The sequence below is a fragment of the Polyodon spathula genome, chromosome 38 (genome assembly GCF_017654505.1).
Source record: "Polyodon spathula isolate WHYD16114869_AA chromosome 38, ASM1765450v1, whole genome shotgun sequence".
NCBI lineage: Eukaryota > Metazoa > Chordata > Actinopteri > Acipenseriformes > Polyodontidae > Polyodon > Polyodon spathula.
This window is the reverse complement of record NC_054571.1, coordinates 5,058,997-5,083,996: the sequence shown is the minus strand read 5'-3', so window position 1 is coordinate 5,083,996 and position 25,000 is coordinate 5,058,997. Positions and strand designations below refer to the sequence as shown.

Below are 25,000 nucleotides of genomic sequence, written 5' to 3'. Positions count from 1 at the left end.
AGAGACACTGAGACACTCTGAGACACTCTGAGACACACTGAGACACACTGAGACACTCTGAGAGACACTGAGACACACTGAGACACACTGAGACACACTGAGACACTCTGAGAGACACTGAGATACAGATATTGAGACATACAGACAGACACTGAGATACATTGAGACACTGAGAGACAATGAGACACATAGAGAGACACAGAGAGACACTGAGACACACTGGCATTCAGACACAGAGACACACTGAGCGACCTTGTGCAACACTGAAAGACACTGAGATACACTGAGACACACAGAGAGACACTGAGATACATTGACACACATACTGAGACACACTGAGTCTCTTGTCACACAATGCCACACATATTTGACCAATTAACACAATGACTTGAGAGGCCTGTTACTCAATGTCTGTTGACAGGTCTCCTGGGCCCCAGCAATGTCACTGCGGTGAGCAATTTAGAAGGACGGAGCCTGAAAGTGTCCTGGACTCCTCCCTCTGGACACACTGAGTCTGTGCAGTATGTGGTGCAGAGCATGGAGACGGGGCTAAGCCTGAGCAGACCATGGATTCATTGGGCGAGACATGACATCAATCATAGCATTGCTGTACTGACAGGTACAGTGAAAGTGAGCTTTAATCAATCAGAGTAGGTCGACTGCAGCTTCAAAACCTCCTTTTAGTGATATAGGGTCTGTGCTTCACTTTAGGGTATAGTTAGTTACCTTTTAGTCAATTGGGGTTTGAAAATTAAGCCTTGGTTAGCACCCCCTTTAATTAAAAGGGGGGCCGGTGGTACTGCTGCTAATAAGAGGTGAGAGAATGGATTTAAAAAACCTGTTACAGGGGGGCCGGTGGTACTGCTGCTACTGATAATAACAGGTATAAGAATGCATTTCTAAGCCTTTTGTTCTGCTTTCTCTGTGTAGGCAACTTTAAACCCTTCACCCCCTACAATGTGTCTGTCTTCGCTGTTTATTCCAACGGGACCAGTCAACCTTCCTCAGTCCTTGTCTACACTCAGCAGGGAGGTGAGCCCTTCATAGTTTGACACATACAAGCAAAGTAAATTATGTTTTCCCAGTTTAAACAAACTAATCAACAAATACTGTGCATACACAGCATGACTCCTCTTAGTGTGTCCCACAGCAAAAGCACAGCAAAGTGTACTAAAGCGCAATGAAAGCATGGTAAAGAATAGGCAAGCATTGTAAAGCACAGTGAGATATGGTAAGGCATATTAAAAAAAACATGGAAAACCAGGGTAGACCATAGCCCCTTTCACACAGGCACCCCTAAACGGGTCACAATCCCGTGTAGTGTGAAACCACTTACCTGGGTCGGACCCGGATTAACCCAGTGACCCACCTCAGGATGTGGTTTGACGCGTGTTGACCCGGGTTGAGCAAGACAAAATGCTTGACAGCCGTTCGTGAGCTGATGCAATAACAAACACAGCCACACCTGCATGAAGGTTTCACTACGCAAGGAGCATTTCTGTTTATTCTGTTAAGCCAAATTTTTGTTGCTTGAGACACACCATGAGTCAGATTGCAACAGGGATGAAGAAACATTTGTTCTAATCAACATTTGGGCCGACGGTTGAATCCAGAGAAGCTTGGATGGAAGCGTCAGTAGCAAGCTGCTTCTGGGACATTGATCCGTGCATTGTTTACTTGATCTGTCACCCAGGTCAACCCTGCTTTCTCAAAAGCAGTGTGAAATCACATACCTGACCCGCATTGACACTGGGTCCTTTTCGGGTAGGTTCTGATCCAGTAGTGTGAAAGGGGCTTATGGTAAATGCATTGTAGTATAACCATGGGAAAAGCATGGGGATAAAATGAAAAATGACCATGCAAATTTACCCTGTCTAACTTTTATAAAAAAGCCAGCATAGCAGTCCTATTTTAAAGTCTAGGGGTCCATTTCATAAAAGCTCTTTGCTCTAAGTCACAGTCGCAGGCACCTCACACATTCAAATTTGGGTTTCATAAAAGTTTCGCAGGGCTGCGATGGCGATGATTTTCACTTAAATTTGCGACAGTCTGACAGCAACTGGAAGCAACTATTTGCATTGCAAATCCTGTTTTAACACTTACCATGCAACTAGCTGGCCATTAACATGGGAGAGAAATCAGCACGGGAATAGTATTTAGGGGCCATCAATCCACCTGATGCATGTACAGTTTCAAAGTGCTGATTGCCAAGGATAACTAGATTACTAATCTTAGGGTGGTCAAACCTATTTTTTTATTTAAACAGAAACTAAAATCTAAATGGATTTTATTAATTAGTTTTAACCTAACTTAAAATAGCTGAAACAAAAGAGAAAAAAACATGTTTTTTAAACCATTAAAAAAACCTTCATTAGGTTTAAATCCTCATTATTAACCCGGAAGTCTGTCTTGGATCTACTGGAGGTATGACACAGGCCTGGTTTTTGGGATGGAATCTGTGCAAGGGTAGCCGAGTGGTGACGTCAGGCCAGAATGCAGGAAGAACAACAGACACCTATGCACGGGCTGCTGAGGACTGCCAGCATCCTGTTCTCCCTCCAGTGATGAAGGGAGAGGCAGCTCCTGCTTCTCTCCCTTTGGTGGTGCTCTGCTCTAGGTGGCAAAGGCGGCAGGGGCACCTCCCCTTCTGGCTGCGAAGGCGGAAGGGGCTCCTCCCCTTCTGGTTGCAGTGGAGAAACCAGCAGGCATGCTCCCTCTGCTGGTGGAGATGGGTACAGCAGGTCTTGTTCTACTGTGGGTGGTGGAGGTGGAACCAGCAGGTATTCCCCCTCTGCTGTTGGAAGTGGGAGCAGCAAGCAGTCCTCCCACGGAGGTGGAGGTGGAACCAGCACGTACTCTGCTGGTGGAGGTGGGAACAGCAGGTAATCTCCCTCTGCTGGTGCCTTGCTCTCGGGACCTGTGGGCTTTGCCTTCTTGGGCGGTGGACGCCCGGCCGTCCCCTATTGGGCTGTGGACGCACCGACTCCCCCCTCTTGGGCACAGGACATTCGGGCTCCTCTCACTTGGGTGTAGAACATCCAGGCTCCTCCCACTTAGGCGTGGGATGTTCGGGCTGCTCCCACTCTGTGTCCTTGAAGACCTCCAGAAAGTGGTGCTCCTCATGCCTGTAACGCATGCAGTTGGTGCACCATTCTTCTTCCTCCCACACCTTCCTTCCTCTCCACCTCCTTCCTTCCTCTCACCTATCTCCTGCCGCTGATGCAGCTTCCTTCTCATTATCCCAATTTTTTTTTTAAAAACTCAAATAAAAATAAGGCACCTGCCATAGCTATTCTGGTCTGGGTCCTGGAGATGCTGCAATCCCACGCTGGACACTACGTGTGACAGGGTAGCCGAGTGGTGACATCAGGCCAGAATGCAGGAATTAAACAGACAAGCAACTGCGGTGTAAAGAGACGCAGCATGCGCCGTTTATTTTGAACAAAAATAAATAAAAGATTTAAACACAAAAAACTCACCGATCGAAAATAAATGTTTTGAATTAAAAAAAATCTCGCACACAAAGACGTATAGGTCAGGCTGGGCAGATCGCTTTCACTGAGCCTGTTTTGTATTTTTTGTTTTGTTTTGTTTTGTTTTGATTTGTTTTCGTTTAGTTTTCGTTTCTCTCCTCTCACTCTCCCGTACTCTCCTCTGTACACCCACCAGGAGTGTAGAGAGCTGCAGGTTTATATGCAGGTGACCATCTCCGATTTAGCAAGAAATGAATTACTTAATTAATTCGGGAGATGGCCACCTTCTGCACAAGGTTTTTAATTATTCCTGGCCGAGGATGAGCTGCTGACCTTGCCTCTGCCAGAACACACCCAAACAAAAACAAAACAATAACAAAACAACGTGGCTACACCATCATATAAACACATCTACAAACAAATCATAAAACACAATTACAAAATAATACTCATGAGACACAGGGGCGGAGGGGGAGACCCCATTCTAAAAATAAATAAACAAATCCGCGTACAGAGCTCCTCACCCTGTTACAAGAACCGCATGTTTTGATTGGTCATTGTCTGGCAGAGGAATATGATGTAAACACAAGTGGGAAATCTTGGAGGCATTTTTAACATTGCAATCAGAGTGAGAGAGAGAGAGAGAGAGAGAGAGAGAGAGAGAGAGAGAGAGAGAGAGAGAGAGATCTACTTTCCAGAACCTTTCAATTAAAATATAATATTGTATTTTGCTCTGCTAATACAACTCACTATGGGCGCTTTATTACTTTATATAAATTGTCATGTTCTACACGAATGTAAGAATTGGCTTTCTGTGATGATGTACTTTTTTTCTTTCAAGAAGTATATATCTATCATTTGTGTGATTTATTTAGTTGCAACTATATATCCTGCCACTATTACAGTTTTGTTATAGGATACATTAGTTTATCTCTAATATAATCACAGTTTTACTTATAGACTCCCCCTGTTCTCAGTCTACGTCCCAAATTCTGGGCCGCTCTGGTTTTTAGAAAACGTCCCAAATTCTGGGCCGCTCTGGTTTTTAGAGAACGTCCCAAATTCTGGGCCGCTTTGTTTTTCCGAATTCAGTCTAGTTTTTGGGATATTCTGCTCAGCTAAGTTTGTTAGTTTTTAAGTCGTGCATACTCAGTTTACTATTAAGAAGTACAAAATAACTGGATCCTGAATGCATTTAAGAGTAACCCTTAGTACATGAATCAAAGTTAATGTTTTTTTTTTTTTACTCTCCCCAGAAAACATTAATTTTTTGAAGAAACAGAAATAAAATTGAAATGCAAAAAAACAAAAAAAAAACTATCTCTATTACAATGAAGAAACTGCATTGCACTGAAATAGACACATGAAAATTCATTAAAGCAGTTGTTTTCCTTTATTAAAAGCTAACCCTAAAGCATATTTTTGAGAAGGAACATGATATTCCAAAAAAAGGACATCTGATTTCCTTATGTAATGTCCATCAATATATTATAGCGTTTCGGGTTATTTTTAGGACAGAAATGAGACTGCAATTGTGAGAAGATGAAGGCTTAAGCTGTTTATTTTTACAATAATTCAATAATCACAAAATAAAATCATAAACTGAGGGAAAGGGAACTGGGAGTAGAAAGTGAAAATAAATGATTGTAATAGTTTTTCTTTTACCCGACACTTTCTCACTCTATCTATCTATCTCCCCCAAACACAACCTTCTCCCCCATTTTTCATGCCAAAACTACACCCCAATTAGGGAGTGGTTAACATATAGAAAACAGAAAGTATTGATTAAAGGAGAAACCTCAAAATGGAGTCAGGTAACCAGTGGAGTACCACAGGGATCAGTATTAGGTCCTCTGCTATTCCTAATCTACATTAATGATTTAGATTCTGGTATAGTAAGCATACTTGTTGAATTTGCAGACGACACAAAAATAGGAGGAGTGGCAAACACTGTTGCATCATCAAAGGCCGTTCAAAATGGTGATGTAGACAGCATTCAGAACTGGGCAGACACACAGCAAATGACATTTAATATAGAAAAGTGTAAGGTACTGCACGCAGGCTATAAAAATGTCCATTATAAATACCATATGGGAGATACTGAAATTCAAGAAAGAATCTAGGAGTTTATGTTGACTCAGAAATGTCTTCATCTAGACAATGTGGGGAAGCTATAAAAAGGCCAAAAAAATGTTCGGATAAAAGAGCTGAATTTAAATCAATGGAAGTAATGTTAAAACTTTACAATGCTTTAGTAAGACCTTGTCTAGAATATTGTGTTCCGTTCTGGTCACCTTGCTACAAAAAGGATACTGCTGCTCTAGAAAGAGTGCAAAGAGCAACCAGAGTTATTTCTGGACTAGCTACAGTCGGTTTATGGTGTGCTACGGGAGGCGGAAGTTGCAGTAGTCAAGTTGAGAGGAGACAAATGCATGAAAAAGTATCTCCGCATCTGGGAGGGAAAGGTAGGGACGGACTGGAGATGTTTCGAAGATGGTAGAAGGCAGCAGCAGACAGTTTCCGAGGTTCAGGGCAGCTATATTTAGATTCTTAAGTTGAGTTTTTGATCCTACTAGAAGGAGTTCATATTTGTTGTTCAGTTGAAGAAAATTGGCAGACATCCAGGCCTCAATGTCTTGAATGCAAGCCTAGAGCCGGACAAAGACAGAGGGGCCACCGGGGTTGAGTTTTAAGTAGAGATGGGTGTCGTCAGCATAGGAGTGAAACATGAGGCTGTGTTGGTGGATGAGGTGACCCAAGGGAAGAATGCAGATATTGTAGAGAAGGGGCCCAAAAACATATCCTTGGGGGACACCACAAGTGACTGGGTTTGCAACACCACTGTGCCCAGCAGAGAAAACAGACTGCATGCATCTGGATAGATAAAAGGACATCCAGGAGAGGCAGGTACTTCTGAAGGTGGTCAAGAAGAATGCCATGATCTATGTTGTCAAAAGCAGCTGTTAGGTCAAGCAGGACAAGCACAGAGGGAGCACCAGCATCAGCATTGAGGAGGAGAGCATTCATAATCCAGAGCAGAGCAGTGTCAGTACTGTGATGTGCCCGGATGCCAGACTATAGGGATTCAAGCAGGTTGTTATCCGTGAGATGTTTCATCAGCTGACTGGCTACAGCCCTTTAAAGAGTTTTTGAGAGAAAAGGGAGATTGGAGATGGGATGGAAATTAGAAAAGTCAGCCGGATCAAAGGAGGGTTTTTTGATAGTTTAAACTGTAGGCTATAGATGATCTTCAAACAGCTGGACTATGCAAATATAATGGCAACATTCCAATTCAGGCACTTGCAATCTGGCCTTCCTAAATGTTCCCCCTGTAGTTCCATTGGCTGAGCAATTCCTCACTCCTCCCACTTTAACTGCTGTGTCAGTGTGCTGGCACAGAATAGCTGCCACGTGTAAAGAGCTTTGGTATCCTGTGGGATGAAAGGTGCTATATAAATCCAAAGTTTTATCTTTCATTTAAATAGAGTTTTTTAAAACTAGGAGTATGGTAATTTTGGGAGCTCAAAGTGTTTGAAGACCCTGGGTCAATCACCCTCAAAAGGGTGAGAAAGGGCAACCTGTCTGGTATGGTCTTACAATGTAGTCTTACTTGCGCCTGGGGTTTCAGAACCCTCCATTTGTGTGAAAAAACTGATATTCCATTGCTTATCACTGCCCACTTTGGGATGGTGGTAGAGGGCACAGAAAGTTTGTTGTTGTTTGTTTATTTATTTTATTTGTATTTATCACTTTTATCGCAAACTCAGCTGTGTTTAAACACACAATGTAAGACAATTAGGCTTGCTACTCTCTACCTGCCTTTAAAGCTGTAATTAACATTGTTAACCCATCTCAATTTCTTAATTGCACCATAGATATTTGACAATGATAAGACAAGCTGAAACATGTTTCTAGCTGTACATTCCTTGAACAAAACTGATCTCTTCACACTCACTGTAATAAAGATGTAGTCACTACACTACACACCGCTTGTTTCACAAAATAAATACATTCTACTCGGAGACGCACATAAGAAATGCAGAATTAGCAAGAAACAGTAGGGGGTGGGGTGGATTCATTACATGTTTGCATTAAAAAGGGCACTATATAAATCTGGTGATATGGAGCTATGAACATGCTAGCAGGGGTCGCTAATCCTGGTCGTGGAGGGCCGGTATGAACATGCTAGCAGGGGTCGCTAATCCTGGTCGTGGAGGGCCGGTATGAACCTGCTAGCAGGGGTCTCTAATCCTGGTCGTGGAGGGCCGGTATGAACCTGCTAGCAGGGGTCTCTAATCCTGGTCGTGGAGGGCCGGTATGAACCTGCTAGCAGGGGTCTCTAATCCTGGTCGTGGAGGGCCGGTATGAACCTGCTAGCAGGGGTCTCTAATCCTGGTCATGGAGGGCCGGTATAAACCTGCTAGCAGGGGTCTCTAATCCTGGTCGTGGAGGGCCGGTATGAACCTGCTAGCAGGGGTCTCTAATCCTGGTCATGGAGGGCCGGTATAAACCTGCTAGCAGGGGTCTCTAATCCTGGTCGTGGAGGGCCGGTATGAACCTGCTAGCAGGGGTCTCTAATCCTGGTCGTGGAGGGCCGGTATGAACCTGCTAGCAGGGGTCTCTAATCCTGGTCGTGGAGGGCCGGTATGAACCTGCTTTCAGGGGTCTCTAATTCTGGTCGTGGAGGGCCGGTATGAACCTGCTTTCAGGGGTCTCTAATCCTGGTCGTGGAGGGCCGGTATGAACCTGCTTTCAGGGGTCTCTAATCCTGGTCGTGGAGGGCCGGTATGAACCTGCTAGCAGGGGTCTCTAATCCTGGTCGTGGAGGGCCGGTATGAACCTGCTAGCAGGGGTCTCTAATCCTGGTCGTGGAGGGCCGGTGTCCCTCCCGGTTTTTATTTTTCCAACTATACCCTAAATTACTGAATTGGACCAATCAAGTGCTTGTTAGAAGCTTAATTGGTCCAATTAAGTAATTTGGGGTACAGTTGGAACAAAAACCAGGAGGGACACCAGCCCTCCAGGACCAGGATTACAGACCCATAATGTAGGCAGTTATGGGATGGCACAGGTTGATACATTTAACCTGTGGCATTCTATTAATGTCAGGAATGCTTATGGATTGTTAGAAGTATCAGCTACAACAAAGTATCAATCTAGGCATTAAGTAGTCACACAGATTGATACAATTAACTTGTCTCATTCTATCACTCTTTTATGGCCAGTGTAAATGTTTCCAAGTGGGAAGGACTATATAGTAAATGGTTGACGGGCACATTTTTACACATTACTTGTACTTTGCACAAGAATGTCTGTAATCTCTCACTTGATGTACTATTGTACAATGTATTAAATGTATTTCCATTATATTTGTATAGTACAACTGTTTAAACAGTATCTATAGCAAGGCTCTCCAGCCCGGGTCCTGGAGAGCTACTGTGGCTGCTGGTTTTCGTTTCAACAAATCTCTGTTACTTAATTGAACCAATTATTGACTTAATTAGTCAAGATGAACAGGTGTTCCAGATCTTTAGCCACTGATGATGTAAAGACACCTATAAAACTTGCTGGATAGGGGCTCTCCAGGACGAGGGTTGGAGACCCCAGCTATATCGCCTACAATATACTGTCAGGAATGGATAAGGAAAATGTTGACAAATACAGTACAATAAGATTTATTTGAAGTTGATGAAGAGCACTGGTCTCTTAAACCCAGATGGTCTGATAAACCCCGACACCTGACTATATATTGATGGACATTACATAAGCAAATCAGATGTCCTTTTTTTTTGGAATACCATATTCCTTCTCAAAAATGTATTTTAATAGTCACCTTTAATAAAGGAAAACGACTGCTTTAGAATTTTCCTGTATCTGTTTCAGTGCAATGAAGTTTCTTCATTGTAATAATAATTTTTTTTTTTTTAACATTTACATTTTATTTCTGTTTCTTCATAAAACACAATGTTTTCTGGGGAGAGTAAAAAATACACTAAGGGCTACTCTTTAATTAATTCACGATCCACTTCTTGGGTACTCGCAAGGGTATGTGCAGCAATTTCCAATAAATGGACACCTCCTACAAGTTTGTTTATTGAGAAGGTTGGTTAACACCAGCCACATTTTGAAAAAGTCAAGTCAAGTCATAAGTATTCAAACCATTTGCTGCGGCAAACCTAAATTAATTCAGGTGCACAAAATGACCTTAATGAGCCACACAATTAGTTGAGTGGCCTCTGTCTGTGTGCACTATTAATGGTTCTCATGATTTCAGAATAAAAACACTTGTCTCTGTGAGGTTCTTTGGTCAGGTAGTGAATTTCAAGCAAAGACTCAACCATGAAGACCAAGGAGCTTTCAAAGCAAGTCAGGGATAAAGTCACTGAAAAGCATAGATCAGGGTACAAAAAAATATCAAAGTCTCTGAATAGCCCTGTGAGCACAGTCTACTCAATCATCAAGAAATGGAAGGTGCATTGTACCACCCAGACACTGCCTAGATCAGGCCCTCCCTCCAAACTGAGCAGCCGAGCAAGAAGGAAACTGGTGAGGGATGCCACTGTGAGGCCAACGACAACTTTGAAAGAGCTACAGAGTTCAGTGGCTGAGATGGGAGAAAATGTGCATCAGTCAACAATATCCAGAACACTTCACAAAAGTAGCCTGTATGGCAGGATGGCAAGAAGATAGCCATTACTAAAAATAAGCCATTTCAAAGCCTGCATGGAGTTTGCAACAAAGCACCTGAGTGATCCTGCAAAAATGTGGCAAGGTGTTGTGGTCAGACGAGACCAAATTGGAACTTTTTGGTCTAATTGTCGAGCGTTACGTTTGGCGCAGACCCAACACAGCACATCTCCCAGTCAACACCATCCCTACAGTCAAGCATGGTGGTGGCAGCATCATGCTATGGGGATGCTTCTCCTCAGCAGGGACTGGAAAGCTTGTTAGGATTGAAGGAAAAATGGATGGAGAAAAGTACAGACAAATACTAGAGGATAACCTGTTTCAGTCTACTAAAGACTTAAAACTGGGGTGAAAATTCACCTTTCAGCAGAACAATGATCCAAAGCACAAGGCCAAAGCTACACTGGCGTGGCTTAAGAATAAGAAAGTGAATGTCCTTGAGTGGCCCAGTCAAAGTCCAGACTTGAATCCTATTGAGAATCTGGAAAGACTTGAAAACTGCTGTCCATAAGCGATCCCCAAGCAACTTGAGAGAGCTTGAGCAAATCTGCCAAGAAGAATGAACACAAATTGCACCAAGCCGGTGTGCAAAGTTGGTAGAGTCTTACCAAAAAAACTTGCAGCTGTAATTGCTGCCAAAGGTGCCTCCACCAAATATTGAGTTGACGGGTCTGAATACTTATGCAATCAACATATTTCAGTTTTTTCTTGTTAGTTTTTGCTGACATTTACTGTAACGTATCTTACCCTTAGAAGTCTTCAGTTTGAGCATTCAAGTTTTGAATAAAATATTAAGTTTAAAAAAATGTGTCTGCATGTGACCAGGATGACTGTAGTGGTGAAGTCAGACCCGGAAGAACCAGAAACCAAAACACGTAATGGCGGTGAACCCGAGACGCTATGGCATCCAGCGTTTTATTAAATAATAAACAAACAAATTATTTAAACAAAACGCACAACACTGAAAATAAAGGATGTGTTTGCCAAACAGACAGACAGACAAAACGGAAGTGGACGAACCCAACAACCAAGTATCGTGCTGGCACTTCCAGCACGCTGTAGCAATTGTTATTTTATTGTTATTTAAGTGATGCAGTAGCGCTGCAGCTCAGCTACATTATTATTCAATACAATTAATGTGAGCACAGTAACATTTTAATAATATACTATTTTCGCATTATGGCCCTTTATTCGCTAAGAACTAGCAGAATGTTTTAAAAATGAACTTCTCCTTCTTGAAGGTCAGTATAGCTTCGACCAACGTCTTTCTCTTGAACTGAATTTTCTCATCACTGCCTCCTACCATTCGTCACGAAACTTGCAGGCTAGGTCTGCTTCAAATGCAAGCTGAATGAGCTGTGCTTTGCAGCATGAAGCATGCTTCGTCTATGGATGGTCAGTACATTGGTGAGAGTAGAGAAAGAATGTTCTCACATTGCTGTTGAAGCTCCGAAGGTTAAAGCATGCTTCATGGCTGTGAATACACTTGGCATCCATTTGTGTCCGAAGAAACTGATGCGCAACAAGAAACAAGAAAGATTCAACGATCTGTGTTTGTTAAATTAGTTAAAGGCTTGGATCTAAAGCTAGCAGTGCGTCAGTTAACTTAGTATTACCCTCACTAAAACATACTGAAATACGCCATGGACTGCATCCAGTGTGCTATAGTACATCCTTTTGGACTGACGACAACCCTCCTCTTCATTTCCATCAACTCCAGATCGACCCACAGAACCTTCCACCACAAACTGTTGTAAATGTTTGTTTATGATGTTTCTTCTTTTACAAGATACATTAGTTACAGTTTCGCTGCAGTTCTTCCAAATCACATCAAAGTCAGAGTCGGAGAGTACTTTAGTGATGCACTCTGAGCACTTTGAATAACTTGTACCGCTGAAAGCGTTCAGTTTGTTCTGCCTGAAGCATCTTGTGTGGAGCATCTATTAGCTGCAAATTCTTGTGGACAATGTGTGCAATTAATTTAAAGTGAGGCACAGGTATTTCCTTTATTAACTCTGTAGCTTCAATTCGCACACTGGCTTCATGTGCTTTAGTATTTTCAACTTCCATAAGGAGTTTGAAAATGCTGTCAAATGACTTGATGATAACTAATACTGTGCCATAATGACCAGGCCATCGTTGTTCCAGTAAACGCTTACGTTTCTCACCTGTAGAGAACAGCAACAGTGGCTTTCCTAATGAGCTTGTAGAAAGAGTCTCACACATTAAAGAATTTTTCTGCTCTTTCAGATGACATGGCATGTACAATGACTAAATGCAACTGACGATTAAAGCAATGAATATATGTTATCTCTCGTTCCAATTTCTCTTGCATCAGTTTTTGAACTCCCTCATGCCGGCCTGACATCACGCTAGCTCCATCGTAGCATTGACTGAGCATTTCGCAAGTACTAATCCCAGTTTTTGATATTTTTGCTATGATTGTGTTAGTGTGCGATAAAGCATCAAGTGCATCGGTGGTGGCTATTGTTAGGAGCCTTTCTACAAATTATAATTGAGATATTTTCACATCGTGTTGGGTCTCGCGTTCCATCCACTTTCACAGTATATCACAAATCTCCAATTTCACTATTTCTTGTTTTACCGTATCGCTCATTATTTCAATTATTTCATTCTGTCATGATAGGTGTGCTTAGCATTGCCAGGGAATGTTTTGTAGACTTTTGCAAGCCCTGGGTCTTTCCTCAGTGTATATTCAAATAAAGACAAGAACAGTCCACTGGACCCTTCTGCCACGCTACTGATTGTGTCACTACTGCCTCTCAAAGGCAGTTAGTTGATTGCTAGAAATTCCAGTTTCAGTAATCGATGACCGGTAATAATGATTCCTAGCCAGCTGGTCAGAGTTCAAAAGAGTAGAAACATCCTTTCCCATAGCGCATCGTTTTTTTTCTTTCGTTCCAAGCCGTCAAGCAATTTAAGTGTTCCTTGCTGAAGGAATGCTTATTTAATCATTTATTAGATTCAGTTGCGTGTTTCTAATCACAGTATCCATTGAAACTAAATGCATGATCAGCATTTCCTGTCGAAGAGCTGAATTTTCAACACGGGAAACAGAATGCTACACCCGCCTTCCGTGAGTATTCAAGCCGCTCTCTGTTTTTATACCATGAACTCACAAATGACCTTTCCTCCCAAATCACGATAGGGGACCTTCGAAAGGATTACCGGAACTGGATTTTCCGCGTCTGAATTACCTGCGGGGGTCTTGTTGCTTTGCTGCAACTCAGTTGCCGTCTGAACTGAGGCCCATAAAGCCGGGCCTGCTTTTGACCTGACCTGATCGGTCTGAAAAATGTAAATTTGAACTTGTTTGCCTGAAACAACTCTAGGTTTGGTGTAAATCGGAGGCAGCAGGGTATTTTGGGGTGATTTGTCATGGAAAACATTTATAATTTATAGCTACAAAATTCAATGGTACTGTTTATACCTCAACCTTGTCTCCCACAGCCCCCTCTGCTGGCCCGGAGGTGTCAGTGTCCAGCATCGGCCACACCCAGGTGAACCTGACCTGGAGGGAAATAGCACTGACCCACAGGAAGGGAATCATCAAGAGGTACCATCTGAGACTGGCCCTGGGGGGAACCACAGTGGCAGGTAGGTACTAACTATGAAGCCTTTCCCTTGATGACATGACTTGCTGTAGCTAGCACATTCACATCTATACTTACATTGCAAATGAACTGGACTTGAAACCTGCATGTCCCTTTCTGATCACAAGCATAAACCACAAAAGCAAGGCGTCATCATTAGTTTTTCAGAATGGTGGACAAAGTGTTCATGGGAAGTTCATGGGACATCTTTTTGTTGTATGTTAATGCATTACCCAACCCTTTCAACACTTCCACTTTTCTCTATACGTTTTTGTGCTGCTACATGGACATGGCATTGATGTAGCACCTGCTACCCTAATGCAGCATAAGAAACTTGCTGCTCCTCATGCACTTCATTGAGTGGCAGAATAGCTGGCCAGGTTATTCCATTCAGTTCTAAATGATAGCTAAACAAGCAAATAGCATTTTTCTCAGTTAATAGAGAGCTAATATAATTTGTATTCGGTAGAATGGGGAGGCTAACAGAACTCCAAATTGAGGTTTGTTTATTTTCTATCTCCGTCCTGATCGTTTGTGTGGTTTGTTTCTATATATGGCAGAGTCTGACGTCTCTAAAATTAGAAGGAGTGAATTGGTTGATTTGCAGTTGATTCTCATGTGTTAATTACGAAAATCTGTGTCAAATTAAGAGGTCATTAAATACTTCTTTGTTCTCTGCTATGAGATGGGAACAGGAACAGGAAAAGCAAACTATGAAGGTATGAAACAGAGACTATCAGAAGTAGATTGGAGTAAAATAGAGAAAACATCCACAGAAAAAAAGGATGGCTGTTCTTCAAAAATGTAGTACTAGAGGCGCAAAACAATTACATCCCTAAAGTAGACCAATCTAAATGTAAAACTAAATTGCCAAAATGGTTTAATAGATCAATTTTAAAAAATATTCAGCGAAAAAAGGCACTTTACAGAGCATTAAAAAAGGACCAAAAAGAAAGTACGCAGAAAGAGTACACAGAACTGCAAACACAAGTCAAAAAAGGAAGTTAGAAAGGCAAAGAGAGAAATAGAAATGAACATGGCTAAGGGGGCTTGTGAGGCGTGTGAGTACAAATGGATTTTCCAGACAGTGATTTACGTGTAACAATTAAAATTTTATTTAATATTACACGAAAAAAAAGAAAAATAATAAAGAAGGATGTGAGGGAGGGAGTGCGGGAGTAATCAAAAATAAAGGAACGGAAGCCTCTTAGTCCTCTTCGCGTTCTGCTTAAATCCAGAAATAAAACAAAAAGGAATAAAAACAGAAAAGAACCAAGTTAGTAAGGCCTCCGTTCGTGACACAGTCCAAACTCCCAAGTACTTCCCTCCAGCCTTTTTTTCCCCTTGCCTCTATTCCTTAGGACCAACCCCGAACACAGTAGCACGTTCCCTTTAGTATGCAAACCCCGCCCCGGTAGTCAGTGGATCACCAATCCCAAACTGACAGGTATCCTTAATTTCACTTGACTCCAGTGGCTGGAATTTACATACTCGTACTTCTGCCCCTCACCAAGGTGCCGCCCCTCAAAAAGATGACTTTTGTCATGGTCACAAGACCTTGGTAAGGGAAATCCCGAGTTGGTTTGATGCCTTCTACTGTTGGGAGGCTGAATTGCAGACCGAAACCCCTTTGACTCATCACAGGGCTAAAACCAATTCCAAAATGTTTTTCCAAGATTACAACAGCAAGAGAACATTCAAAGAGGAGGTTAACTGTTTAAGAGATACAAATGGCAAAATCGTAGATGAAGAAAAAAAAATAGCAAATATATTAAATGATTACTTTTCACAAGTTTTTACAAAGGAGGATACGAACAACATGCCCCACATGTCATCCAGTTCCTATCCAGTTTTAAATAACTTTAGCATAACCGAGGCAGAAGTGTTAAAGGGACTAGGAGCTCTTAAAATAAACAAATCCCCTGGGCCGGATGAGATCCTCCCAGTAGTACTCAAAGAAATGAAAGAAGTAATTTACAAACCGCTAACCAAGATCATGCAGCAGTCTCTTGACACAGGGGTGGTACCGACAGACTGGAAAATTGCAAACGTAATACCGATCCACAAAAAGGGAAACAAAACTGAACCAGGTAACTACAGACCAGTAAGCCTGACTTCTATTATATGCAAACTTATGGAAACTATAATAAGATCCAAAATGGAAAATTACCTATATGGTAACAGGGTCCTGGGAGACAGTCAACATGGTTTTAAGAAAGGGAGATCGTGTCTAACTAACTTGCTTGATTTTTTTGAGGCTGCAACATCGATAATAGATAATTGCAAAGCATATAAGAACATAAGAACATAAGAAAGGTTACAAACGAGAGGAGGCTATACGGCCCATCTTGCTCATTTGGTTGTTAGTAGCTTATTGATCCCAGAATCTCATCAAGCAGCTTCTTGAAGGATCCCAGGGTGTCAGCTTCAACAACACTACTGGGGAGTTGATTCCAGACCCTCACGATTCTCTGTGTAAAAAAGTGCCTCCTATTTTCTGTTCTGAATGCCCCTCTGTCTAATCTCCATTTGTGAGCCCTGGTCCTTGTTTCTTTTTTCAGGTCAAAAAAGTCCCTTGGGTCGACATTGTCAATACCTTTTAGTATTTTGAATGCTTGAATTAGGTCACCGTGTAGTCTTCTTTGTTCAAGACTGAACAGATTCAATTATTTTAGCCTGTCTGACATGCCTTTTAAACCTGGAATAATTCTGGTCACTCTTCTTTGCACTCTTTCTAGAGCAGCAATATCTTTTAAAGCGAGGTGAACAGAACTGAACATAATATTCAAGATGAGGTCTTACTAATGCATTGTACAGTTTTAACATTACTTCCCTTCATTTAAATTCAACACTTTTCATAATGTATCCGAGCATCTTGTTTGCCTTTTTTTATAGCTTCCCCACATTGTCTAGAAGAAGACATTTCTGAGTCAACAAAAACTCCTAGGTCTTTTTCATAGATTCCTTCTCCAATTTCAGTATCTCCCGTATGATGTTTATAATGCATATTTTTATTTCCTGCATGCAGTACCTTACACTTTTCTCTATTAAATGTCATTTGCCATGTGTCTGCCCAGTTCTGAATCTTGTCTAGATCATTTTGAATGACCTCTGCTGCTGCAACAGTGTTTGCCACTCCTCCTACTTTTGTGTCGTCTGCAAATTTAATAAGTTTGCTTACTATACCAGAATCTAAATCATTAATGTAGATTAGGAATAGCAGAGGACCTAATATTGATCCCTGTGGTACACCACTGGTTACCACACTCCATTCTGAGGTTTCTCCTCTAATAAGTACTTTCTGTTTTCTACATGTTAACCACTCCCTAATCCATGTACATGTGTTTCCTTGAATCCCAACTGCGTTCAGTTTAAGAATTAATCTTTTGTGCGGCACTTTGTCAAAAGCTTTCTGGAAATCTAAATAAACCATGTCATATGCTTTGCAATTATCTATTATCGATGTTGCACCCTCAAAAAAATCAAGCAAGTTAGTTAGACACGATCTCCCTTTCCTAAAACCATGTTGACTGTCTCCCAGGACCCTGTTACCATATAGGTAATTTTCCATTTTGGATCTTATTATAGTTTCCATAAGTTTGCATATAATAGAAGTCAGACCTGTCGGTACCACCCCTGTGTCAAGAGACTGCTGCATGATCTTGGTTAGCGGTTTGTAAATTACTTCTTACTGGGAGGATCTCATCCGGCCCAGGGGATTTGTTTATTTTAAGAGCTCCTAGTCCCTTTAACACTTCTGCCTCAGTTATGCTAAAGTTATTTAAAACTGGACAGGAACTGGATGACATGTGGGGCATGTTGTCAGTATCTTCCTTTGTAAAAACTTGTGAAAAGTAATCATTTAATATATTTGCTATTTTTTTCTTCATCTATGATTTTGCCATTTGTATCTCTTAAACATTTAATCTCCTCTTTGAATGTTCTCTTGCTGTTGTAATATTGGAAAAACATTTTGGAATTGGTTTCACTCCCTTAGCAATGTTCATTTCTATTTCTCTCTTGGCCTTTCTAACTTCCTTTTTGACTTGCGTTTGCAGTTCCGTGTACTCTTTCTGCGTACTTTTCTTTTTTTTTATGTTTCACTCCTGCCTTTTGCATGGCTTTCCTTTTCAGGTTGTTCCAGGTTTTGCAATTGCAAATAATGCATATCATGAATATGGCGGGTTGTGTTGGGAATTGTGGAACAATATTTATTTATTGTTTCCTGTGTGCAATCTGTGTTTGTGATCTCTGCTCACTTGTAATACACTTTTGGTTATAATTCTACCTGACTTTCCAATTTTCTTGGCTCTGTCACTCAATCCTGCAACCCTGGTATTTAATTTGTTTTCAGGACCGTTATATTTATTTCCAGTCAATAATAGCCTTTACTATAGACTTTACTATAGCGGTAGGATTGCTGATTTGTTACAGCATGAGCACTATGACAACTCGAAATGCATAGTAGTAGTACTAAATAGTAGTCCCAAAACAGCACTAACATAAGGAACAGATGCACTAATTCTACACAGTTTAACATGAGCTAAACTCAGAAATGTCATTCCCGTGTGTAACATATAAAATGCAGGGGCACAGTGTTGAATGTATGGATGAACCGAAAAAACAAACTTACCTTTATCATAAGGTGGACAAATAATGATAAACACTGTAATACAATGTACCTTTTTGGCTTAATTGTGGTAAAAATAAGGAAATTATAATAAGTGGGTGTGGCGCAGTGTCCCGCCCCTTTATGTTTATTAGTGTTTTGTGTGTAGTGTGTTAATGTTGGTGTTTATGTATAAAATACACAGGATATAAATATGGGTTATGAACATGAATGATTTAAAATGTATATTTGTATTTAGGCACAAGGATTGCACAGCACTTCACGTGCAAGTAAAAAGTAATAATATGTGAACACGGGGAATTGCACTTTATTAATTCACGTGCAGTTGTACCGCGACTCCAATTGAATGATTGATTAGCAATCAAGTCTTGGTACAGCTGCAAAAAAGCAGCATGATTTCACTCACTTGGGGTTGTGTGTTCGGGAGAACGGGTGAGAGAGGAGAGTTTATTTAATAACAATCGTTACAGCGTGCTGGAAGTGCCAGCGTGGTACTTGTTTAGTGCTCGTCCACTCGTTTGTCTGTATTTGCTTTGGCCAACGCACAATTTTGTTTGTTCAGTCTGTGTTTTTTGTTTTGTACAACCTTTATTTTTTAAATAAACAGGTGAAAGCAATCTCCTTCATATCATTTCATCAGTCGTCTCTGTTACTTCCTTGTTCTGATGTCTAGGGCGTTTTCATAATCTGTTGTGTTACAACCTGAAATCTCGATGCATTGAAATGGGATTTTTTTCCCTTTGATTTACACAACTTACTCAACACTTTCAATGTGTGAATAAATGGGGGGGGGGGGGGGGGGGGGTGAACAAACAAATCATTTAAAAATAAAAACCTGAAAAGTCTTCATTAGATAAGTTTTCACCCCCTTTCCTGTGACACTCCTAAATAAGCTCAGGTGCAACCAGTTGCCTTCAGAATAAGTTCAATGGAGTCCCTCTGTGTGCAATAAAAGCGGTTCACATGATTTCAGATTAAATACACCTGTCTCTGTAAGGTCCCACAGTTGGGCAGTACAGTCCAAGCAAAGATACTACTGAAAGACTGAAAAGATATGGCAAAATATTCTGTGGTCCGATGAAACAAAAAATTGAACTATTTGGCGCAAACCCCACACAGCACATCACCCAGGTAACACCATCCCTACTGTGAAGCACGGCTTCCTGCAATAGGGATGCTTTTCATCGGCAGGGACTGGGAAGCTTGTCAGGGTAGAGGGCAAAATGGATGGAGCTAAATACAGGTAAATCCTTGAAGAAAACCTGCTTCAGTCTGCAAAAGACCTAAGACTGGGACAGAGATTCACCTTTCAGCAGGACAATAACCCCAAGCACACAGCCAAAACGACACTAGATTGGCTTAAAAACAAGAAAATGAATGTCTTAGAGAGGCCCAGTCAAAGCCCAGACTTAAATCCTATTGAGAATCTGTGGCAAGACTTAAAGATTGCTGTCCACCAACGATCCCCATCCTTTTTGACAGAGCTTGAACGATTTTGCCAAGAAGAATGGGTGAATATTGCATGATCCAGATGTGCAAACCTGGTAGAGACTTACCCCAAAAGACTCACAGCTGTAATTGCTGCCAAAGGTGGTTCTACCAAGTGTTGACTCAGAGGGGTGAATACTTATCTAATCAAGACATTTCAGTTTTGTTTTTTTTCATTAACTGTTTCACGATAAAAATTCTCTTGCCTCTTCAAAGTGTTGAGTAGGTGTGTGTGTGTAATATACAGGTAGTGGACAAAAAATGGAAACACCTGGATAAATGAGGGACACCAAGTATATTGAAAGCAAGAGCTTCCATACAGGTGTGGCTCATGTGTTAATTAAGCAAATAAAATCCCAGCATGCTTAGGGTCAGGTATAAAAATGCTGGACAGACCTGGTTGTCTATAATTATAGGTAGCAAGGCTGCAAGAGGAGACCTCAGTGACTTTGAAAGAGGGGTGATTGTTGGGGCGCGTTTGGCAGGCGCTTCAATGACCAAGACAGCTCAACTTATTGATGTTTCACAAGCAACAGTGTCTAATGTGATGTCAGCATGGAACTCCGAGGGAAAGACATCATCAGCAAAGGGCAACAGTGGGCGGAAGAGCATACTCCAGGATCGTGAAATCCGTGCATTAATTCGAAGTGCAAGGTAAAACAGGCGAGCAACTGCAGATCAATTAACTGCAAATTTCAACCTGGGGCGTGAGCAGCCAGTTTCATCAAAAACGGTCCGCTGAGAACTCTACAGAGCGGGATACCTTAGTCGGGTTGCAGGGCACAAACCGCTCATCACACCTGGCTATGCACGTTTGCGAGTCCAGTGGTGCAAAGAGCACAGGCAATTGACTACCGAGCAGTGGAGAAATGTGGTATGGTCAGACGGTCATCCTTTATCATGTTCTTGACAAATGGACGAGTGCACGTGTGGCGCCAACCTAAAGAACTCTACAGCCCCAGTGCTTGGTTCCAACAGTGAAGGGTTCTGGTGGTTCCGTAATGGTGTGAGGCACATTTTCCTGGCATGGTTTGGGTGCATTTATTCCCTTAGAAAGTCAATGCTAATCGCTACTTAATGATACTGAGTGATCATCTACACCACATGTTGCAGCTTTTCTTTCCTTCCGGGGAGGGGGGGTCTTCCTGGATGACAATGCCCCCATCCACAGAGCACGTGTGGTCGCTCAGTGGTTTGATGGGCATGACATTGATGTTATACATATGTCATGGCCTTCACAGATACCAGATCTGAACCCAATCGAGCATTTATGGGATATTCTTGAATGACGCCTGAGGCAGCGTTTTCCACCTCCATCAACCATTGACTTTCTCGTGGAAGAATGGTGCCACATCCCTCCTGCAGAATTCCAGAGGCTGGTAGACATGGCATACAGACCGTACTGGCCACACATGGTGGCCCAACACCCTATTCAGTTACTTTACATTGGTGTTTCCATTTTGTTGTCCACTACCTGTGTGTGTGTGTGTGTGTGTGTATATATCTATATCTATATCTATATCTATATATATATATATATATATATAATCTCCCCCTCTCTCTAGAGTACAATGTGAGCGCTGATCGGTGCTGGGCAGTTCTTTCGGATCTGCAGCCAGGTCATGAGTACCAGGTTTGGGTCAGCGCTGAGACTGAGGCGAAAGAGGGGAATCGATCTACGATGAGATTCTCAACTATTACACCTGACAGCGGTACTGGTACCACACACACATACACAGGGGATGCACGCATAGCACCACTCGCAATGAGACACAGCCAGTCCTCTGAGTGCAGAACGTCAGTGTGACTAACATGCCAAAGAAGATGGATGTGTAACTATGAAACACTCTATAGGGCTACATTTAGAAATACTAAAACAAATTAATGCAAAAAAAGACAGGGACCACACGCCAACCAGAAAAGACAGGGACCACACACCAACTAGAAAAGACAGGGACCACACACTAACCAAAAAAGACAGGGCTAATAGTGAACCATCCCAGAATCAGGGACCGGTCCTGATAGTGTATCTCATCCATAACTATAAAAACACTGGTTTACTACAAAAGGTTTGTCATTTCATTTGTCAGGTTTTTTTGCCTTTCTCAATGAGTTTGTAGAAATATTCCACCATGACTACCTGGTACTTTAGGTCCTGTCCCTGATATGGGGTTTGGTCAGCATTTGCCCTGATTACAGATTGACGTGGCCTCGATCCAGAAGGTGCTGGAATGTCTCTCGAATGATCCATTCAGTCATTAATGTTTAATGCAGGTAGAGGCTAAAGGTAGACAGCGTGTAATAAAGTGCAGTTATATTGACATTTGAACATCACTGTGTGTTTTTTTCTTTCTAAGGAAATCATTTGTATATTGGAATAATCTTACTCTGTGTGGGGCTGGTCATCATAACCACAGTAGCAACACTGTTCTGTAACAACAGGTAAGTAAGACTGAACACTTGCAGAGCTGGGGCGAGTGCAGACAAACGCTTTGACGAGAAGCCTTTATACTAACGCATGAAAACACTGAAGAAAACCTCTCACCAAAAACCTTGGTTGGCATTCATTCCTGATTGCCTTTAGTGCTGCCATGTGTTTTTTATGATTTTGTGGATAAACCTTTTAATGAGTATCTCTCCTATCCTATCCCCCTCTCTCTTCCTTCCCTTTCTCCATCTCTCACAGGTTCACGCAGACAGCACACTTATTATTTCCTCTCTGGTGCTATCAAAAAGTCCCGGACCCTGTCAACAGCCGTCTGAACTTCACTGAGGTGGTAAGCAATGCGAGAGTTTTCTTTCCTGTGAGGGGTGCAGAGCTAGGCTCGGACAGCAGGTTCGTACTACACTCACACGCACAGCTGACACGCACTCACACACACCCTCGCACACACATGCAACACAGACTCTCACACACACCATTGCTGGTGGGCCTGTTTCTGTGAGCAAAGTTATTTTTTAAATTGGAGTTTTCTTTTCACATCACAAATTTACCGAATTTTGAGTGCGCAATTCAGCTGGTCAAGAGTAGGCTATTCAATTTTGTTATGTCAGCCTTCGTTCTTCTCATCTCAATCGCTCCGTAAACAGTGCTAACATAAACCACAATGACAGCCTGTTGGTGCAAGCATTTAAAAATGCCAATAATGTATTTGTGTATTGGCTTCTCCAGGTCCATGGTAGTAATGCGTGGATAGTGAACTTTGTCTTTGCCTCCCTTTCTGTATGTTTTTGTTATCAACAAAAATACATGATTGGCATTTGTAAATGCTTGGTCACTAACAAGGCTAACATTCCCTAGTAAATATTACATTTTATATATGATGCAGTTTAGACCTTTTTTTTTAACTTGGAGATATTCTCCATGTATGCAAATGTTGGGTTTACAATTGGATCTATAAACTATGCTGCCGCTTCCTCTCTGTCATTATGAAAGGGAACCGGCGGACCTCAGATTGAGAACTGCTGGTTTAGAGTTTAAACATTTAAATGTTTTCCTAATGCTTTGTCTAAGATATGTGTGTCAACCACAGAGGTCAGCTGCAGTGTGAGTTTAAAACAGTCAGAGTTAATTAAAGACAGGATTAAACACAGAGAATATCTCCTTCAGCAGTACTACAAAAGAACCCTGTAATACCTATGATCCTCAGCAGAGAGCAGCACTTTCCCATTACAGCTGCAATACCTCCTGTTAGCTGGTAGCAGCACTCAGTGATAGCTGCAGTACTCACCTTGTTGTTTAAAGCAAAGAATCTGTCTTTCTATCTTTCATTATGTAGTTTCTAATATATGCTTGTTCTCTTAAACAAATAGCTTGAACTTGAAAAATTCTAGACCTGAAGTCATTGAAGACATTTAGAAAGGTCAACAAGTTTGAACAAAAAGTACTGATTAGAGGAGAATCTAAAAATGGAGCGAGGTAACCAGTGGCGTCCTCTGCTATTCCTAATCTACATTAATCACTTATATTCTGGTATAGTAAGCAAATTTGCAAATTACACAAAAAAAAGAGGTGTGGCAAACACTGTTGCAGCAGTAAAGGTCATTCACAATGATCTAGACAGCATTCAGAACCGGGCAGACACATGGCAAATTACATTTAATAGAGAAAAGTGTAAGGTACTGTGCGCAGGCAACAAAAATGTGCATTATAAATATCATATGGGAGATACTGAAATTGAAGAAGAAATCTCTGAAAAAGACCTAGGAGTTTATGTTGACTCAGAAATGTCTTCATCTAGACAATGTGGGGAAGCTATAAAAAAGGCCAACAAGATGCTCGGATATATTGTGAAAAGTGCTGAATTTAAATCAAGGGAAGTAATGTTAAAATTCTACAATGCATTAGTAAGACCTCATCTTGAATATTGTGTTCAGTTCTGGTCACCTCGCTACAAAAAGGATATTGCTGCTCTAAAAAGAGTGGAAAGAGCAACCAGAATTATTCAAGTTTTAAAAGGCATGTCATATGCAGACAGGCTAAAAGAATTGAATCTATTCAGTCTTGAACAAAGAAGACTATGTGGCGACCTGATTCAAGTATTCAAAATTCTAAAAGGAATTGACAATGTCGACCCAAGGGACTTTTTCGACCTGAAAAAAAGAAACAAAGGACCAGGAGATTAGAGAAAGGGGCATTCAGAACAGAAAATAGGAGGCACTTTTTGATGCAGAGAATTGTGAGGGTCTGGAACCAATTCCCCAGTAATGTTGTTGAAGCTGACACCCTGGGATCCTTCAGGAAGCTGCTTGATGAGATTCTGGGATCAATAAGCTACTAACAACCAAACAAGCAAGATTGGCCGAATGGCCTCCTCTCGTTTGTAAACTTATGTTCTTAAGTTCTTAAAAAAATCAAGATTCTGTTAAAGACAAAAATATACAAAAAAATGAATAATGTATCCCTGTCGGTCGTGATTTTTTAATTACATTTTAAAAGTTTGCGTGCACTCTAGGGTTCGAGAAGTTGCCCAACCAGAACTTTTGAAAACATATCTATGCATTGTAAAGTATAGCAGATATAGGAAATGTAACATGCTACAATTATAAAATATGTGGATAAAAAGTTAGAAATGAAATGCATCCTTCAATCCACTTCCCTCCCCATC

The 25,000-nt window shown here is 41.5% G+C and overlaps 2 protein-coding genes across 7 annotated transcripts in view; both read left to right on the top strand.

Annotated features, from left to right (window-relative positions):
• Positions 1-25,000, top strand: part of LOC121304548 (MHC class II regulatory factor RFX1-like) — a 175,286-nt gene that overhangs the window by 92,912 nt on the left and 57,374 nt on the right. The window lies entirely within an intron of this gene.
• LOC121304550 (interleukin-31 receptor subunit alpha-like) lies at positions 174-22,852 on the top strand. Its single transcript, XM_041235735.1, has 6 exons — positions 174-619; positions 931-1,032; positions 13,632-13,778; positions 21,458-21,604; positions 22,250-22,334; positions 22,579-22,852. Exons 1-6 carry the CDS (start codon positions 538-540, stop codon positions 22,835-22,837), a joined length of 822 nt encoding a protein of 273 aa, XP_041091669.1. The 5' UTR covers positions 174-537; the 3' UTR covers positions 22,838-22,852.

Bases quoted from the DNA above. Each gene is read 5' to 3' on its own strand.
- LOC121304550 (XM_041235735.1), top strand. From the start codon at position 538: ATGGAGACGGGGCTAAGCCTGAGCAGACCATGGATTCATTGGGCGAGA. The intron at 620-930 runs GTACAGTGAAAG...TTCTCTGTGTAG, and splicing joins TAGCATTGCTGTACTGACAG to GCAACTTTAAACCCTTCACC. The intron at 21,605-22,249 runs GTACTGGTACCA...TTTCTTTCTAAG, and splicing joins AACTATTACACCTGACAGCG to GAAATCATTTGTATATTGGA.